Source organism: Erythranthe guttata, chromosome 11 (assembly GCF_056151865.1).
Source record: "Erythranthe guttata isolate IM_541 chromosome 11, IM_541, whole genome shotgun sequence".
Taxonomy (NCBI): domain Eukaryota; kingdom Viridiplantae; phylum Streptophyta; class Magnoliopsida; order Lamiales; family Phrymaceae; genus Erythranthe; species Erythranthe guttata.
Genome location: NC_142543.1, coordinates 4,634,514 through 4,655,260, shown reverse-complemented (window position 1 = coordinate 4,655,260; position 20,747 = coordinate 4,634,514). Strand labels below are relative to the sequence as shown.

Sequence of the window (20,747 nt, the reverse complement as noted above, 5' to 3'; positions counted from 1 at the left end):
GTTTGTAAATTACCTGGAAAATCAACTAAAATAGAGAAAACAGGTACATGGTTTTTAAAAAAAAAAAAGTTATAGCTTAAAGCAACTTATTTTAAGAGAAGCAAAAGCTTGTTTTACTAACACCTAAAAACATATTATGTGCAGAAAACAAACTCATAATCTATTTCTAAAAGTATTTGCAAACACCACCGAAATTGATCATTAAATAAATGAAGTAAAGAAGAATTAGAGAGAATATGTTGTAAAATAGGAGATACAAATAATAATAACAATTAAAAAAATATAGATGTAATGGATTATGATTGTGCTAGCATAGATTTGGTGTGAAAGTAAAAAAAATGGCTGCAAAATAGGATTTCTTAGATTGTACTCACATTTTTTTACAAATATGTTATTAGAGTTTCTTATATTGTACTGACATTCTTTTATTTATTCATTGTTATCAATTCTATAAATTGTACAAACATTGAAACGATAGTTTCTTTAGCGTTTCATAATTCGGTTCGAAATCGGACAGATCGAATTATAAGTAGATCCGTTCTAGTAAAAAAGTTTGAAATCGAAATTTTTAGAAGCCAAAATTAATTAATTTGTTCTTAATTTAAAAAAAAATGTATGATTAATATTTATTTATTTATGCCCCGAAAATACACAATTAATATAAATATTAGAAAATCTGCAATTATTGGTACGAACATTTTATTTAATATTTATTTAGAAAAAATGACAATTAAATATTGAAGCGATGAAAAAAGAAGTCCACGGCTGAAGATGGAAACTGTAACAAGTAACTTTGGTGGAAGGGACAGTAACAAGTAACAAAAATTGAATTTACCCATATCTGTAACTTAGATAATTTTGTCTTTTTTTTCTAAATTCACCCAAAATAAAATACGAATAATTTAATAATAGTGGACGGCTGCTAACTTGCGCATCGCTGGGCCCACGTTAGCTTTAGCTTTTTTTAACGTCAACTTCATTTCTGTTCACACAAATTGAATTTCGATCTTCTCCACCTATCTTTACTGTAGCGTATTTCATTTCTTGGTTTATTTGATATAGCCCCTCGTTAATCTACTTAATGAGGGATTGATCCAAGACTTTTTATATTTTTGACTTAAACCTATTAATTATAAGTTTCATTTAACATAAGTCTAAATAGTTTCATTATACCCATTTTATCATTTTCAAATTCTAATTAGTGTTTGTTTTACCTTGTCTATTTTGATTATTATTATTTTTATTTTTATTTATTTATTATTTTAAAAAAAAATCCCCGAGAGTGGCCTGGGTGGTCGGAGCTCCGTTAGCTGACTCAGTATTAGTTAACTTCAATATTAGTCGACATTCCATTTTTTTGTTTTATCTTTTCTTTTTTTTTTTGTTTTAATTTGTTTTTCCGATGGCTGGTTGTCGGAGCTCCGGTTAGCTGACCCAGCATTAGTTAACTTCAACGTTATTTGATCCATTTTTTTCTTTTTTCTTTTTTTTTTTATTAATTTTTTTCCGGTGGTGGGTCTTCGGAGCTTCGATTAGCTGACTCAACATTAGTTAATTTTAGAGTCATCGTAATAATGGAATAATAAATTCTTTTTTGGCAAAAACAAAAAATCTTTAGGGTACGTATTTACTGACTTCAACATTAGCTGACGTCCAATTTTTTTTTTTCATAAAGTACGTAAAGCCTCCTAAAAAAAAGTAATACCGTTATTCAGCTACTTATCGAGTATCAATGAACAAACAAATAATTCTTCACCATCACAGTATTGATGATCTTGATATCGCGTAGTGATCATCTTCATCCCCATCATTAAACTCCGATTTTGGTTCATTATACTCACCATACAACTTTGGTTCGTCACACTCATCGTCACCACGTTCAGCCTCATCATTGTGATTGACTTCATCATCAGACGCATTCTCAGCACCTTCATCTCCGTTAGATGCGCGGTATAAGCAAACCATTCGGTTTCCAACTAAATGCACAAGCAACTCGAGGTTATTCCAAACTGGAGGGTCGACTGTGATGAATGAACCACCGACAACACATCACCAACTACCTTTACCAATGTGCGACTCATTGAACAATGTAGTTAAGCAGTTTACCAATTCATTGATATCGTTATCACGTGCCTCAACCATGAACCTAAATGCATCTAGGATCATCAAAACTGTCATGGCATAGCTTAGCATGAATTAGCTGTCAAAATTTTACTTCTTGGTGGAATTTGAGAATTTTTTTTATAGAGTGCGAATCTTATTAATTGTGACAACATAAATTTTAAACAAATTCATTGTACAATTAGGTAATGTATTGAAAAGTGTCTAATCAAAGTACAACATCCATCATATTAAAGTAATGGCTGCAGATATTTGCAAGACGAAAATTACTAAGTGCAAGACCTTACTTCATGCAAGACCAAAATATAAATAAATTTACTAAGATCAAGACTGGAAATTACAAATATAACCCCAATAATAATTTAGATATTATTAATTTAAATTAAGCTAATTGCTATTGCAAGACCAAAAAAAAAATACAAAAAAAAGAATAAAAAAAAAGGAAAAAAGAGAGGGAACTCACCCAACAAAACACCAACATCTTCTTCTTCACCCTCATTTTACACATTTTTTTCCACAAAAAAATCTTCCATATTCTCCAAAACCCTTATCACATAAAACCCTCAAATCTTACTAAAACTTGAAAAGAAGGACATTATGGATACACAAGACATAAATATGGAGGATTCTAAGGTCGAAAAACACAAAGAGGTAAGAAATATTGTACTTTGTGATCGTTTTTCTCGTTTTTCGCACCTCATTTCACGTACAAAATATTCGACATATACAGGTCGAAATATCCGCTTAATATCGACACAGTAGTGTCGAAAATTTCAACATAATTCGACACTCCTTAATTGTCGAATTATATTGAAATTTTCGACATTATGGTGTCGATATTAAGCGCATATTTCGACGCTAGTGTGTCGAAAATTTGCCAAAAAATCGACAAGTACAGGTCGTTTTTTTGTAAAACCGCAACTCCTTCAACAATAGTGCTACAATCGAACCCTAGAATCATCAACTATGTTCTAAAATGACTTGAATTCATTATTCTAACAATAAAATCATGTTTATCACATTTATTTCTCAAAAAATAGTTAATTCAAAAAGTAATTTCCTTACTTGCTTTTCGTGAGATTGTTGTGGCGGGGTTGGGGCAACAACGGACTTCAACGGCGACGGGGAGGTGGTGGACTTCAACGGCGACGGCGACGGCGATGGGGCGACGACGATGGGGCGACTATTGAGTGCTGCAATTGATTTTTTTGTTTTCTTCTTCCCTTCTTCCCTCCTCGTTTTTTAATTCTCAATTCAATTTCTTTTTTCTTTCTTTTTTTATTAATTTTTCCTTTTTAAATTGGTCTTGCAAAAGGAAATCAATAAAATAATTTTTATTTTGTTTGTATTTTATTAAGGTTATTATAGTCTTTTTATACTGAATTTAATAAAAAAAATTAATTTGGTCTTGCCCTAAGTAATTTTCGTCTTGCAAATAGTCGCTGCCTAAAGTAATTTATAGTACCAATGCAAGTACATATTATAGCTTGAGTTTTTAGAATAATTACAAAAAAAAAAAAAAAATCCTTAATCACTCCTCCTATAGTTATAGGGAGGCTTAAGTACTTATCATCTTTATTACTCGTCTTAATATTAATTTACAAATGGCTTTGGAGAAGATATTTTTTTAATTATGTTTTAGTTTATGCTAAGTCCAACATCAATAGAAAAGTTATGTCATGAGTACTGTTAAATAAAATGAATGAATTTATTATGTGTGTTAATTTTTTTTTTAAACAAAAAATTGTATCATGAGGTGGTAATTGTAATATTGTTTTGGAGAAAAAAATATTGACGTTGTGTATGAGGAGTTTTATTGTAATGTTCATTATTTAAAATGGTATCAATTGTGATTTTTGAGTTTTTAGTTGTGTATTATAGACAAAATATTTATTATTTGAATTCACTACATCTTTCTTAGTTATCTGTTTCTTTTGTTACTATATGGGGTTTACTAATATCTCTTCTCAAATTAGTGAGTTTAAAATTTAATGCAGGAATTGATTAATTTTGGAAAAATATATACCATTTTTTTAATGGAAATGAGTAACTAATTCTAGTTTCGTTCAAAAAATATTTGGAAATTTTGAACATCAAAGTTTAAAAATTATTTTGAAAAAAAATGTTCAAGAATCAATTTCTTTTATCAGAATTAACAAAATTCGACAATTTTTTTTTTTTTAATGTGGCTAAAATATAAATACATAATAATATTGATATTATAAATATTATCGAAAAGTCAACTGAAAGTAGTAAAAATGTCACTAAAAATTCATATGAATGTCGATTAAAATTCGGCAGACCGATAATATACAACATCGGAGTTTAGGAGAGAATTTATTCGGCAGACCGATAAATACTGGAGAGAATTTCTAATAAGTGGATGTTAGTTTAGGAGGATTATGATAATTTTTATCCTTCAATAATAATTGCTTCGAAAAAAAAAATATAGCGGAAATATAATAAGATTAGTTCATTATAAGAAAATATTATATGCACTTGGTAAATTCCGCTTTAGCATGAAATATATTTTTTACCGCAGAAATCATGTGTGACGCGCTCGATATTATAAAATATTGACATGGGGATTCGAAGTCATGTTGTTAGATGTCGCGCTCTCCTACTCTCAACTTGGCTACCCCTTGATACAAGACCATTTTTGCATCTACCTTAGCAACAGTAAGTGTTGGAAATTCATGTATATAAATTAGGGATTAAAATCGGATGGATCGGATCGAAATTAGCTAATTTTTAGAAAGTGACAAATTAATTCCAATTTCATTCTGAAACAACCTAAAAAATTTGAATATCGAAAATTCAAAAATTATGACGAAACAAATTAAAAAAAAAAATTGAATTAGGCTTGCAGAAATAATAATTTCATTCTTTAGGGTCCTAATGTAAAATGCATGTTTATATCTTAAGCGTATTTTTCCAAAAATATCAAAAGATTCGATAATATTTTCAAAAGGTAAAATTAGACCGAAAATCAGAATCAAGTATATCAATTCCAATTTCGTTCAACAAAAATATCAAAAAGAAATCGAAACTTTTCAAATTCATAATGAAAAATATTATTTTGAAATCGGAAAGATTCTAAAAAGAAAAATTGAATCAGACTCGCCTGAAATTATAATTTTCATTCTTTAGGGTCCTATAATATAATGTAAAACGCACGATTATATTATAAGCTGAACTTTCCAAATATATCAAAATTTTCGAAAATATTTTCAAAAAAATTAAAATTAGACCCAAAATTAGAATCAAGTATATCTACTCCAATTTCGTAAAAAAAAATCGAAATAACTGAAACTTTCGAATTTAGAATGAAAAATATTATTTTAAAATCGGAAATATTCAGATGGGAAGTCGTGTTTTTCCTTTTTTTTTTTTTTTTTTTATCAGGTTTACCATAGGAAGTAAATAACCAAAAATAAACCCCAACCCCACAAACAACACTACCTTTATTTGCTTCATAAGGATAAATAAATATGTGATACATATGTATGAAGCCATATTTAATTTGCACCAATAAGAAACTTTGGTAATAAGTTGCTTTATTGTTGCTTTATTTTTTATTTTTTTTATTGAAAATCTTGATGAGTTGTAAATTACAAACAATGGACCACAAATATCCTTTGAATAATTGATATCTCACAACTGTAGAGGCTTTAACGTATCGAATAAGTATATATATATTTGATATTTATATGGGCGGTGACGCATATATTTATAAATTAGAAATAAAATAAAAAATAAATAAAAAAATAACTCGTGAAATTGGTTTTACAATATTGAATAATTTCTGAACCAATTTACCATATTTATTTTTAGAATTAATTGGTTCAGAAATCATTTAATAGCAGTTTTTAGAGGTGCATGTGTTAATTAGTATATGTGTATTTTTTATGTTTAACTAAATTTCCCTATTAATTTCCGAATGTGTTTTGGATCCGGGACTATAGGCAAGAAAGACGGTCACCTAGGGCTCCCGACTTTTACAAAAATATTTGGGCCCCTAAATAATTTTTTGTGCTCTTTATATAATAGTCATAATTTTAAATGATATTTAAAGTATATTAATAATTCAACAATTTGAATAACCATAACTATATTATTTGAAATAGTTTAAATATTCGTTGGAAATTTTTATACTTTATTCTAACTTTTGATTTGAATGAATCGTCTTAAATCAATTTTAAATGGTTGGATATTGAGTTCTTTTTCAACAAGATTTTAAATTTTATTCCAACAATCTTTGCATAATATACATTGTCTACCTATAAGGCTATAAATTCAAGGAGTTTCGGTAATTTGAAGTTATTATATTATATTTTATTATATTTAAACAAGTGTTACATATATTTATTTGTTCAATATACTTCTAAGAGTAATTTCAAAAAAACTTTAGAGCTCTGCTTCGAACCACGAAAATGTTTTTGGTTTACCTTATTAACTTGGTCGATATTAGTCATATTATCTAAAAAAATTCTCAATTCATAATCAAAAAATTAGGGTCCAATCGTCCTCGGTAGAGCGAACTAATGTGTATAGTATACAAAATGGCCCCATTTTTCCAAAATTTTAAAACTCGCATATGCCCCTAATTTCTCAGGAACGGGCTTGCTTGCATATATCGAAGAACAAACTAAGAAATTTGATGGTTATAAATAACTAGAAGTCATATTAACTAAAATAAAATGACCGATGATTATGTAATTTAAAACGAAAATACTTATTTGGTTTACTAAATTATTGGTTGATAATGGAATATTCCTCTAAAAAAATAAAAATAGTCTAATTAATTCTTCACCAAATTGCACAATCGCCATCGCTAAACAGCTAGCTAGCAAGAATAAATAGCCATTAATTAACCAACAAAGTAGTATTCAATTAGCTCATTCATTCGAGACTAGTTTTAGCTAATTGCATATTAAGTATCTTCATTAAGACATGCCTCCTTCCTAATTAAAACAAGCTACCTACCACAACAACAACATAATTTCCTTTTTTTTTTTTTTTTTTATTTTTTATTTACTTATTTATTTATTTATATATTTATCACCAAATAGGAAAATAATCAAATTTATGCTACACTTTGTGAAGTAGAAGCAAGATGAATCATCCGTCGATAAAGTTGTGTTGATTAGTAAACATTCGACATAGAAATGAATTCTCGCTCAATACTTTATTCTTAAAAAAAATTCGTCACGTCAAAGCTTAATTATCAAGCTTGCTTTAAACCATATTTTACGTTTCGAATTTACAAATAAATATTGCTATTTTTAAGATATTTTCTTCACCATGGTTCGTTTACCTTTCGTTACGATTTAGTACGAAGATTTCGAGATGACAAACCCATATATCAACTTCAAGGGATTGGAATTGGAAGTTTTCTGCTTTTGCGACCAAAAGTAACACACGTGAAAAACATCCTTAATTAGTTTTAATAATTATATGAACATCTAAAAGTTCTCATTTTCACAATTTTTTTTTTTTTTTTTTTTAATATCACGAGAAAAAGAATCTAAAAAGAAAAGATAACTTTTTGTTGCCTAATTTAGTTATTAGTATATAAATTTATTAAATATATGTAAAACATGTGAGTATCTTTACTTCATCCATTAAATTAAATCATCTCTTGTGGAATGGTTATATCATAATTCTTTTCAGAAGTAAAAAACTAACTATAATTTCCTTCACAAAAAAATTGAAGAAAATGGAGATCAAAATTTCAGAAACTAGAATGATTTTTTTTTTTTTTAATCAAAAATAAGAATTTTTTCCATCGAAATTGGTGGAATTCGAAATCTTCAAAATTTGACTCATCTACAATATATAATACATCATAATATTGATATTATAAGTCATAAGTGTAAATTTTGAGAAAAGAAATGGAAATTTCAAAAATATTTCCAAAAATAAAAATTGGATCGAAAATCAGAATCTAATATGAATTCCAGTTCATTTCGAAAAAGAAAAAAAAAATAAAATTGAAACATTCGGAATTCGCATTGAAAAACACTGTCCAAAACCGTAAAATATCATACACGAATCGAAATCAGAGAAATTCGGAAACATCGTTCTAATTCCCACCCTAATTTTGGCTAAACAAATAAATATTTTCATTACATAGGGAGAGCAATTTAACGATTGAAAAGACATAAATATTTCGATTACATTGTAGCTAGCTAGTTGAGAAGGGCAGCTGCCCACCCCCAGTCCCCTTCATCACCCAGTTAGATCATGACACGTGTCCCATTGCACCGATAAAACTCTTCAGTTTTAAGGTTTCCCCACCTCATCCATCTTGTCTGCTTTTTCACCACCCCCTTCTTCTGACCGTTGGATCAAACTGGAAGTTCTTCAGCTCCCCATAGTCTAACCATGCACCTCACCACCACCAAATAATCTCCCATAACTCCATCATCATCTAAAAAAAAAAAAAAAAAAAAAAAAAAATCAATTTTTTTTAAAAGAGAAAAGAAAAAGATTAGTTAGCGTATTTATGCAAAATCTATTCATGGGATCATCATGCTCATACCACCACTAACTAATATTCTCTCCTCTGACTTCATTTTTTTTACATATACATATATATATATATATATATATATATATTTGCATACGTTATTATTTATAAGGGTGTGTGTTGTGAGAGTTTAGAGTGATTTTTAGAGAGAGAAAGAGAGGAGAGAGAGAGAGAGAGAGGAGAGATGGGGAGAGGGAGAGTTGAGCTGAAGAGGATAGAGAATAAGATAAACAGACAAGTGACTTTTGCGAAGAGAAGGAATGGTCTTTTGAAGAAAGCTTACGAGCTTTCTGTTCTTTGTGATGCTGAGGTTGCCTTGATTATCTTCTCCAATAGAGGAAAGCTGTACGAGTTTTGCAGTAGCTCTAGGTATACATACATACATCATATACATACACCAAACAAATTAACCCTACCTTCATTTTTTTTTTTTTGCAATATTTTTTTTTTCAAGATTCTTGGATTTTATTTATGGGGTTAATGTTTTGAGATGAGGGGTTGTCTCAAAATTTAATCTTTGTTATTAATTTTTTGGTGTTTTGATTTTATGGTAAAAGTGAATCGTCTTTCTTAAATGGTTGTTTAAATTGCCGTTTGTGTGAATGGTTTGGGGGTGGTGTTGGGGTCTGGGGCTTCTTGAAATGTTAGATCTGCAAGAGGAAACCATGAAAAGAAGAGTTGTTTCCATTTTCATGTTCATTTTTCTGCACCCTTGTGTTTTCCTGTACTCCTCTCTCTTCTCTCTCTCTCTCTCTCTCTCTTCATATTTCTTTCTTAAGAGATCCGATCTAGTGTTTCTCACTACTTCTAAACCAAACTCAACCCCTCTCTCTTTCTCTCTCTCTCTCTCTCTCTCTCTCTCTAAACCAAGAAGCTTTTTTTTTGGAATTGTTAAGCATATGATTCCTACCAAGTTTTCTCTTCTGTTCTTTTGGAATTTGGTTTCAAGAATTAAGGATCAATATCTCAACCTAGCTAGCAGAAGCACTAGAGGTTGTGTGTGTGTGTGTGTGTGTGTGTGTGTGTTTCTTTCTTTGTTTTTGGGGTCAAAATCACAACTTTTTTAGGGTTTCATGTTCAAATATCTCTTCTTTTCATTCAAAATATATTTTTGAAACAGAAGTAACTCAGATTGCTAAATCAGCTTTCAAGATCTTGGTGGTTATTGAATTTTTTATTATTATTTATTTTTTCTGTAGCTAGGGTTCTGTAAGAACTTAAAATTCTGAATTTAAAAACTCATCATTCTCACTGCTTCCTCTCAGATCTTGTAGATTTTGTTTCTTATTTGGCCCTAAAAACTCACTCTTCAACATTTTTTTTTTGGGTTTTCAATTTAATTAATTGGGTTTTTTTAGATTGTTAATTTGATTGAAAGCAGTCTTGTATCCATTTTTTTTTTCAGTTTTATGACATGATGACTAAGGTTTAATTTATTATTTGTTCCTGATCTATTAGCCAAAGCTGCAAGAAAATTAATTATATTCCTTATAAAATTCCAAAGAGTTACTACCAAATTACCTCTGGACAAAGTTTCAACACTGGATTTTAACCTCAAATCTGTTTTTTTTTCTTTCTTTCCTGCTTGAAAGATGTGATTAGACATAAACATGCTTTTAGCAAGCCAGAAAAAATCATTATTTTTGCTAATATTTTCATATCTCTCTCTCTCTCTCTCTCTCTCTCTCTCTCTCTCTCTCTCTCTCTCTCTCTCTCTCTCTCTCTCTCTCTCTCTCTCTCTCTCTCTCTCTCTCTCTCTCTCTCTCTCTCTCTCTCTCTCTCTCTCTCTCTCTCTCTCTCTCTCTCTCTCTCTCTCTCTCTCTATCTCTCTCTCTCTCTATGTATGTAAGTACTTACTGCAATTTGTTATGTGTGTTTACTTTAGCAGCATGCTGAAAACACTGGAAAGGTATCAAAAGTGCAACTATGGAGCACCAGAGACTAATGTATCTGCCAGAGAGGCCCTGGTAATTTTTTATCTTCTTTTACTCTTTTGTTTTTTTTTTGAATAATAATTTTCACATAAATAAAAATAATATCTTTGTGTGCAATCTTTTCTTGTTGAAACACTTAAAAAACTGAAACAAACAATAAAACATCAAATCAAAAACTCATTAACCAAACTTTACCCTTTACCAACAAACAAATCATCACAATTTTTTTCAAGAAAGCATCAAATAAATGAAGCCTCATTACCCTATTCTATCTGAACTCCGAAAAGCCTAAAACCCTTCGTCTCGTTGCCTAGAATCTCAACTCTCTCTTCCTTAACCGCCTCACATTCACCGCCTCCTTTCCCCGCCGCCACATCAATCACAAGAAACGACGAATGACCAAAACGCCCTCCGCCTCGGCTCTCGTACATATAGAAAGCAATAGTATCGTTCGCCCTCAACCCTTTCTCCTTCACAAACCGATTCCAACCCCGTGTGAACACAAAGCTCTGGCTACTCTTCCAATAGCAATACCTAAACTTCCACAAACTCATCCCCTTATCGTAAAACTCGAGCTGCACCTCCTCCACTCTCTCTCCTCCACCCTCTCCGGAACCTTCCGGAACATTCGGAAAATGCTTCACCGCATACCTCTTAGGTATCACGAGCCTGTTCAACTTCCCTACGTCGCTCGGTGTTAGCTCTTTTTGAAAAAGCAGCGTGCAAGAAAACTCGCCATCCCCGTGTATCGAAGATAGGTTCAAGCCGATCTCGATTTCGCCCTTTTGGGAATTTAGGAAATCCGAAAATTTCGAAGGGTACGACCCGTCTCGTATCATGTTCAAAACTGCCTCGGTCGTGAAGTGGCTTTGGAATTTGGGCTCGAGGTTGTTGAAGGTGTTTGACGGGAAGTTCCGGTGGTGGTCCCCACTTGTTCGGAGCTTGATGGCAGCGCTGTCGTAAGCCGTGGCGGCTTCGGTTTCGGATTTGAACGTGCCGAGCCATATTCGGTGGTGGTTCGCGTAGATTTGCGCCCCCCAGTGCCCGTTTTGCTGCGGGACCACACCTTTGAAACGCTCGATTCTTGAGCGTTTCGTTGGGTTGGATATGTAGATGGTGCTGCAGTTGGAGTCGGAGGATTCTTCGGTGGGGTTTCGTTTCGTGTACGAGATTAGGGTTAGCATTTCTTGTTCCATTTGCGCAACCTGAAAGATTTGAGGGTTTTTTTTTTCCGTAACATCGAAAACGAAAAAATAAGGGGTATATTAGGGCTGCATGCTGTGTTTTTTTTATTTTTTTTCAAGAAAGCAATAAATGAAGTCTACAGTTGATGTAGCATAGATTCATGATTAAATGCTAATATATATATGAAGAGAACAAGAATTCAACACATATAAAGAACATATAAAAAAATAAAAAATCAAGAATGGGATATACATACAAGAATGAAAATATATACATACAATATATATGATCTTACCAAGAAATTTCTGAAACTTCTGAAGGAAAAGTAAACAAGAGAGAGGAGTTTATATATATATTTTTAATAACATGAAAAAAGCAGGTGAAAAGTCTTGTGTATATATATATATATGTGTGTGTATGTATATACAGAAATTGAAAAAATCATACCAGATGAGTTTGAGCATATGTAGAGATCTCAGGCTTATAAGAAATGGAAAAATCCCTTCTTTTTTATTTATTTAATTATTTTTTTCAGGAGAGATTTTGGGAGGAAAATCAGTCAATCAAGGATTCTTCTTTTTTTTCTTATGGAAAATGGATAATTTCCATTTCATGCCAAAAGTTAGTTGAAATTTAAAAAAAAAAAAAATAATATAATTAGCAAATTAAAAACTAGTAATTAATATTTCTTGACAGCCAAGAAGTTCTAAACCTAAAACCTCGAGAAACTGTCTTAAATAAGACAAGACAGAATCCAAAGAAAATATTTCAACTGTTTTCATTTCTATCCTGATATTTATTTATTCATATAGGGTTTTATACATATATCTCATTTTTTTATGTTTTATTTTTTATTTTTTTATTTTTTTATTTTTTTATTTTATTTTTGGTCTTAAATCTTGTCCATTTCATGTGTCTATCCGAGATTTTTGCTGTCCTATTTTATAGGAATATCTAGATATATTATTATTGGTTCTTTTTATTTATTATTAAGTAGTAGATACATAATTGCTAATATTAGTCCCACGTGCATTATTATTACCTTAAAATTTGAACAACTTTCCTAAGTTTGCATAATCTATTTTTCTTGACAATTTTATTTCACATGTGATGAATATCTGTATAAGCTGGCAGATTTGATTATATTCCACGTCATCTTATTATATTCCCTATAATTAGTGTATGGGAAGAAGTATTCATGCGTTTCTTGTGACATGATTTTATTGATCAAATAATTTGATCTGGTATTTTATCTATTCAGAAAATAAAAGAATCATAAATATTTTTAATTTTCAGATAATAAATAGGTTAGCAAAAATAAATCATGAATTAAGGGCTTGTTTGGTTAATCTTGATTTCGATTAACCAATCTATTATGAAAAAAAAAAAAAAAATCGATTTCGAAAAATACAAATAAATGATATTATGAGTGTTGTTGCTTGTAGGAACTGAGCAGCCAGCAGGAGTACTTGAAGCTTAAAGCTCGTTACGAAGCCCTACAGCATTCTCAGAGGTACGTACATATATATTCCGATTTTCTATATATTAAATAAAAATAAAAATATTTGAGGTAATAAATAAATAAATAATAATGGAATTTGAAAATCGAGCAGAAACCTTCTTGGAGAGGATCTCGGGCCATTGAACAGCAAGGAGCTTGAATCACTTGAGAGGCAACTTGACATGTCACTTAAGCAGATCAGATCAACTAGGGTTTCTACTTTTTAAATAACTCGTCGTTTCTCCGAACACGCCGCGGAATTATTTTCCTCGTCGTGTGAAATTAAACGCATGCACGGCTTTTTAAAACGTTATTTAATTTTTTTTGCAGACCCAAGCAATGCTGGATACCCTCACAGATCTTCAGAGGAAGGTAAATATATATACATATATATGTATCTTTTTTTTGAACACGTTAATTATTTCCGTCGTCTCGTTTATTTATTTTATTTAATATTTTGGGTATATATCATATTATATATGCATGGTTGTTTAAAATGATTAGGAGCATGCACTGAATGAGGCTAACAGGAGTCTGAAACACCGGGTACGTACGAACGAACGAACGAACGAACGAACATCCTTTCATAAACCGAACAATTACGTGAATATTAGTGAAGGAATAAAGATTTGAAAATAATAAAAGGGATTTAAATATATTAATATGTGGTGTACATGTAAATGAATGAATGCAGTTGATGGAAGGAAGTCAAATAAGTCTGGAATGGAACCATAATAATAACGTTGACCATGACATGGGCTATGGTAGAGAAGCGCCACCTCAGCCTCATCAGCCCGATGGCTTCTTTCATCCCCTCGACTGCGGTCTGCAAATCGGCGGGTAATTAATTACTATAATACGACGACTTCTCGATACATATGTTGTTAATTAATGAATTTAATAACGCAGGTACCAGGCAGATCAAATAACAGGAGCAGGGCCAAGTGTGAATAACTACATAACAAGCTGGCTCCAGCAATAATCGAGTTCCGACCGGGCCGAAATGGATCGGATCTTGTTGCGCATGCATGCATGCATGCTCTAGTCGTTTAATTTCTGTCTCTCATAATTAAAAAAAAAGTACTCTTATCTGAGAAAATTTCAATTTTTATGTGTGTTTAATTTCATAAAATTGCATGTTTAATATCTATTATATATATATAGTAGCTCGATCGGACTTATTTTCAGACGACGACCGGTGGTGGTGGTTGAACAATTCGTATAACTTATTTTCTCTGTCATGAGGTTTCTTTCTTTAGTTTGTAGTTCATATGCAGACTATGTAAAGAAACACTCTTGCTTCCTATTCAATTTTTCTACTACTACTATTATTATTACTATTATTATTATTTTCGTCTGCCTGCAGTAAAGACTAAAATAGACTAAGTTATATATATTACTCCTTCCGTCCCAAAATTAAGCAAGTGTATTAATTTCATAAGTCAGCCCCCGTGCGCTCAGCCAATACGAGCGCATGGATGAGCCTGTGGGCCGCGGCCGGCTGGTGGTGTAATATTCCCTTACCATTTAACTTTAATGAATTATGTTAGTTATATTTCACGGTACTTATCGACCGGTTAGCGCTTAGAGTTTAGACTTGGCGGCCTTCATTTTCAAACATTAGATGTTATCATAGTAGTGAAATGTAATTAATGATAGAATTAATTAAGAGGATTAGGGGTGGTTAATGTTATAATGTTACATTTGATATATATGCAAATGATAAGCGACTTAAATACACATTGGTTCACACAAAAAACAGTCTTTCAAATAAATCCATCCCTATGTCTTTACTCTAAAATACCCTTCATAAAATATTTTTTATCAATTCCATCCATTATACTCTAACTTCCTCAATATTACACATTAGCCCCAAATTTAAATAAATATACCACATTAATCCCCATTTTAATAATTTTTTGAAAAATATTTTTTTTTCCAGCCAGATTCCAGCGTTAGACTTTTTTTTTTTTTTTTCGAAAAGTTTTTTTTTCTGAATTTTTTTTCCGGCCGGTCAATCACCACTTACCGCCGGGTCTTCGGCGTTGACTTTTTCTTTTTTGATTTTTTTTTTCTCAAATAAAATTATTTTAATTAATATTACTGTGTTGGCTGCTAAAGTACTGTCTCAAACAGTAAGATTACGGTCGAAAAGAGCAAAATTGCAGGCTAAGACGATAAATTAATTAATACAGTAAAATTACTGTCTCAGACAGTAATATTATTGTCTCAGACAATAACATTACTGTTTCCGACAGTTAGATTATTGTTGGAGACAATAATTTATCAATTTATTTTCTTGAATATTTAATCCCATTAATTACACAGTGCTAATATAAAATACATGAAATTTGATTATTCGTGAGAATATAAATACGTTTTCGAGTAATTAATATATTCCAACAGGCAAATAATTTGTTTTATTATAAATGCACGCAGAAACGATTTATATTGACCATTAAATGCACAAAACATAAACCGTACGTGGAGAGCAAACAAACGGTAAAATTTCAGCCCGCGCGTGATGCGTGGATTAGGGCCGAAAAGTTTTAGGTCGTGCGTGAAACTCACGCACTAGGGTTTCGCTCGCCGAATCCCGTGAACGCCAATCGGAGGATGGTCGTCCTCTCTAGCTAGGCAGTGACGATGAATGGAGCTTCGAAAAGGGTGATCCTTAACAAAACATCAAAATTTAATAAACGTAGGTATAGGTTAAGTACAAATCAGATGCCAAAAAATGATCGCTCGGATACCATGTAGAAAATGAATATATAATTCATATTATTGTGTATTTAGGAAAATAATACAAGGGAGTAATATATAGGGGCAATTTGCTATATGTCCTCCTTTAAGAGATTTTATGTCTATAAATCCAACTAATAAAACTCAATTTTTAGTAAATTTATTATTTTTAATAGGGTAAATTCCACTTTACCCCCTTATACTCTGCCCAAGAACCACTTTACCCCCTCGTACTCTTAATTTCGTCGATTTACCCCCTTGTACTTGTACAATTTTCCAATACAACCCTCTTCGTCAACTTTTTTCGATTTTGACTCTGACGCCATTTGGTCAAGAGTCAAAATATTGACGTAAATATTGAGTTTTTTCGATTTTGACTCTCGAGATTAGAAAAGAGAAAGTGTCACACATTCATATATTTTTTTCTTTGCACTGGGTGGAATCGATCAATTTTTGGGTCTTGATTTTTACCAAGTTAGGGGTTCAATTTGGGGATATCTTGGAAGGGGAAGTGGTGGGAGAAGAAGAAATGACAATATTGATGGAGGAGAAACGACGCGTTATAGGCAGTGGCAATTTTGTAATTTACAGAGTTGACCAAATGGCGTTAGAGTCAAAATTGAAAAAAAAAAATTGAAGAAAAGGGCTGTATTGGGAAATTGTACAAGTACAAGGGGGTAAATCGATGAAATTGAGAGTACGAGGGGGTAAAGTGACTCTCAGTCAGAGTACGAGGGGGTAAAGTGGAATTTACCCTTTTTAATATGTCAAAAATATCCCTAACAATATATGGAAATAAAAATTTCCAAAATAAATATCCCATATTTTTCTCCTTGCAGTTAATTAACCCATTCCAAAACGTCACGTATTATCAATCTCAAATTCCACCACACCCAAGAATCGATTTCATCAAATTTCACCGCTCCAAAAAATCGATTTCATCAATACCAAACCTAACTAGAAATCGCATTGAGTCTGTCGTTTGCAATCCACAAAATTTCGTGTGTTGTCTACGTTGGGAAATCAGTTTTTTTTTCTTTTCTCGTTTGTATTTGGAGATCGTTTGTTGTTTGAAGACATCGTTTGTTGTTTCTTCATCTGTTGTTTGTGATTTCTACAATGGCTCAAACACAATTTCGTCTCGGTAAACAATACTCCTATTAACTACATGTACATAGCATTGTTCGATTTTTTCAATACTCATTCAAAAACCCGTTTTTTTTTGAGACAGCGAGCGAACGAGGATGATGAATTCGAATCCCCGAGAAATCAGATATAAATTGCAGGGTTTGTTGAAGTTAGTAGTCTAGTTTTTTTTTTTTTTTAATTGCAGTTTGCACTTTGCGATTCTCTATTGTAATTGAAGTTGTTATTGGTTGTTTGCAGTTCATGTTTGGCCTTAATTGGAGTTCGTATTAGTTGTTTGCATTTCATGTTTACATTTGTAAGATAAACTGTTGTTTTCATCTCCAATTAATAATTGCTATTAATTTCTTTTAAATTTTACTTAAGCAGTTTTTATTAAGCTACTTTTTTTACACTTTGAAGCATGTATGTTGCAAAAGACATTTATTTGCAATTTTAGTTTTCACTTTGAAACTATTTTGTAATGTAACGCTTGTTGTATGTTGACGTTCTTGAGTTGCGAATTATGTTGCTAGCAATTAGGTTTACATTGTACTATAATCCTCATAAATTGGACTTTAGATTAGTTTTTCTCTTTTTACACATGTTTGCAATCAATTTTCTATTTGCATTTTTCAGATTATTTTGCAAATCTTGTTTGAACTTGCGTATGTTGTTTGTTTTTTGCAATCACAATTCTTTTTTGCTATTTTTCCTTAACTTTGCAATTAGTAAGTCGTGGTTAAAGTTTGCAATTTTTTTTTTTTTGTAGGTTCAAGATTGTACATTATATCCTGCCGTGAGAGTGTTTCAACCCATACATGCCTGGGTAAAAAAGAAAGAAGATAATTTTCGGTTAATGCCGCCGACATGGTCAAAAATTATTGTTTAATGCTTTACATTTATTTTTCTCTTTGAATTTTAATTTATTTTTTGCATCATGATTTATTGTGAAAATATTACACTTTTTAGAGTTTTGTTGCACATCCTGTAATATTGTTATAATTTATTTTTTCTATTTCAAATGGAAATTTGTATTTTTTATTTTTTATTGCTAACATATTTTGTCGTTTTAAATAACTTTGGTAGTTTACAGTTTACAGTTTGCACTTCATGTTTTATTATTTTTCGTGTACAATTTGCCTTCACAGTTTGTATTTGCAGTTTGTAATTAGTGGTTGTTAATGTTAGCAACTATTACATTTGTTGTTTTGTATCGTTGCAGTTTTCTATTTTATGTTGCAAATTTATTATGTTGTTCAAATTTTTTATTTTGTTGTTTGTTCAAGTATAACTGATAAGAAAATGCAAACAAAAAAAATGCAATATTGTCGAGAACATACAAAATAACAATTAAAATCCAACACATATAATCTCAAGAAAATTAATAATTGAAAGATTGCTATAAAAATACTTATGTAAAAAATATTAAATATTTTTATAAAGTAATAAATAATTAATTTTCAAATTTTGTTGCCTTGAGAGAGAGGGTGAAATACGTGTGTGATAGAGAAGGGATGAGAAAGAGATGTGTGTAGGTGTGATGAGATGGGAGATGTGTTTGACCGTGTAGAAAGGAGAGAGAGTGAGAGATTTGTGGGATTTGTTCCTTTAATTTCTAAAATAACTATTTACATATAAATATTAATTGGGGGCATCTATGTCTATACACTAATAATTTAATTTAATTTAATTGATTAAGGACCTACACCTATATTCATCAAATAGATTGGATCTCCACCTATATAAGTTTAGAATAAGGAGTGTCTAGCCAATTTCCCCTAATATATACTCCATAAGCCTAACTCAAGGTTAAACTAGAATACTGACCAATGTTGCATAATAATTCAACTCTAAATTATATACATTATTTATATACTCCATAATGATAATATAATTTATGTTAAGAGTTTTTATGTTATAACTTTATTTAAGAAATATTTTATGTTAAAGCAAATTAAGAATATATATATTTAGAATACTTGTATCTCAAATATTAGTTTTGAGCATTTTAAACAAATACATGCCTTGAATTGATATGAAAAAAATAATATTCAATTTTGTAATACCGGAACTTTTGATAGGACAACAATAATAAATTTCATTCTACCAAAATTTCAGTAATGATATTGATTTAAGGAGTTTGATGCGGTTACCCTACCAACCTCACCTCTATTTATAATGAGGTTATACACTTCCCTTTTTAAGGAGAAAAATAGAGTTATTAACATCCTTTCGGTTTTAATTTAGTTATATTATATTTATCCTTGTACTGTTTAATGGGAGACAAAATTTCAAAGAAATGTTTGATAATATGAAGTAAATCTAATACGAACCTACACGAATCGTTGTGATAGCAATTACTTTGTTCCACAATAACCGTCACTTTAAAGAAATATTTTTATTTCAAATTCTCTGACACTTTACAGCTCCAAGCTCCAATACTACATTAAGTCCATTTTTTTCCCCATATTTTATCCATATTTATTAAATTTTTCTCTCTTATCACAATATGAAATTATCAAGATTATTTTACTATTTTTAATATATTTCTCTTAAAATTAATACACATTTATCTTAATATATATTTTTTTCATCTTTATCTCCTCTCTCATCTCTCCCACCTTTCTTCTTCCCCATCATCTTCATCACCTTTTTCACCTCCACAAAATTATTTTTTTCCTCTACACCACAGCATATATATCCCTTTTCTATTTATCTATTTTTCTTTCTTCTTCGTCTATTTTGATTCTCCCTCCATACCCAGTCGTCACACACAACTTTTTCCGGTCATCTACCACCAGATTCATCAAATTCCGGTCCCCCACGGCTTACTCCACCCAGATCCCACCACCAACAGCCAGCCACCTCCAACGCAGTGTTTTAGACAAATACTAGAGTCAATGGCCGGTTTCCAGGTTCACCGGTTTCGTCCGGTCCCACCGGGGTTTAAACATTTGAACCGGGTTCTTAGTTTTTCTGGTTTTAGAGGTCGAACCGGGCCGTTTTTTTCACGGGTCGCGGTCGGACCGGCCGGTCCAATCCGGTTCCGACAACAATAACCCCTTGATTTTTAGATTGATGTAGAATTAAAAAAAGAACTGGTAATAGAGCTTTTTTCCTTGTTTTGGCTAAGAATGAAAAAGGAAAAAATAAAAATAAAATAGCGGCTGTACCACCGGAATTGCGAGCCAATCATAGCCAAACCACTTTTCTTCTAGTCGAACCGGATTGGGCCGAAGAAAGAAGCATAGCGTGGTCTGCTTCGTATCTACACCCGCGTGGCGCCACGTGTACACTCCTCTAACATCTCCTTTTTATTATAATATTATATTATATTATTTTATTTATATACACACGTTAGTAATCGCAAATATATATATATATATATATATATATTATTATTTAACTATTTTTGTTTTATAAGGCACAGCAAATTAAAGTCGAAAATTACTCCCCCTCGGTTCACCCAAAGATGAAAGATTTCAAGATACAGATTACCCCTCCTCCTCTAGTAAGTGAACACACACACACACACACACACACTGTGTGAGAAACAAGAATTTGCTGGGGATCGAGTAGAGGCGGCTGCTTTTTTATCCACAGA

The 20,747-nt window shown here is 31.4% G+C and overlaps 2 protein-coding genes across 4 annotated transcripts; one reads left to right on the top strand and one right to left on the bottom strand.

The window, feature by feature from the left end:
- Positions 1-8,743: 8,743 nt before the first annotated feature.
- On the top strand, positions 8,744-14,610 carry SEP3 (K-box region and MADS-box transcription factor family protein). 3 transcript variants are annotated; one of them, XM_012986706.2, is made up of 8 exons: positions 8,744-9,022; positions 10,539-10,620; positions 13,218-13,285; positions 13,386-13,485; positions 13,604-13,645; positions 13,778-13,819; positions 13,968-14,113; positions 14,183-14,610. In XM_012986706.2, the coding sequence occupies exons 1-8, from the start codon at positions 8,838-8,840 to the stop codon at positions 14,253-14,255; spliced, it is 738 nt and encodes a 245-aa protein (XP_012842160.1). In that variant the 5' UTR covers positions 8,744-8,837; the 3' UTR covers positions 14,256-14,610. The 3 variants fall into 3 exon arrangements, with proteins under 3 accessions (XP_012842160.1, XP_012842161.1, XP_088681173.1); XM_012986707.2 differs by having other exon boundaries at positions 8,752-9,022; positions 10,542-10,620; XM_088825047.1 differs by lacking the exon at positions 8,744-9,022 and adding an exon at positions 9,457-9,646 and having other exon boundaries at positions 10,542-10,620.
- On the bottom strand, positions 10,772-12,359 carry LOC148766833 (AP2/ERF and B3 domain-containing transcription factor At1g51120-like). Its single transcript, XM_088825046.1, has 2 exons — positions 12,220-12,359; positions 10,772-11,792 (listed from the first exon to the last, which is right to left on the bottom strand). Exon 2 carries the CDS (start codon positions 11,781-11,783, stop codon positions 10,851-10,853), a length of 933 nt encoding a protein of 310 aa, XP_088681172.1. The 5' UTR covers positions 11,784-11,792; positions 12,220-12,359; the 3' UTR covers positions 10,772-10,850.
- Positions 14,611-20,747: the final 6,137 nt, after the last annotated feature.

Excerpts from the sequence above, each read along its gene's own strand:
- LOC148766833 (XM_088825046.1), bottom strand. The coding sequence starts at position 11,783 with ATGGAACAAGAAATGCTAACCCTAATCTCGTACACGAAACGAAACCCC.
- SEP3 (XM_012986706.2), top strand. The coding sequence starts at position 8,838 with ATGGGGAGAGGGAGAGTTGAGCTGAAGAGGATAGAGAATAAGATAAAC. Across the intron at positions 13,486-13,603 it reads AGCAGATCAGATCAACTAGG|ACCCAAGCAATGCTGGATAC; the intron begins GTTTCTACTTTT and ends TTTTTTTTGCAG. Across the intron at positions 13,820-13,967 it reads ACAGGAGTCTGAAACACCGG|TTGATGGAAGGAAGTCAAAT; the intron begins GTACGTACGAAC and ends GAATGAATGCAG.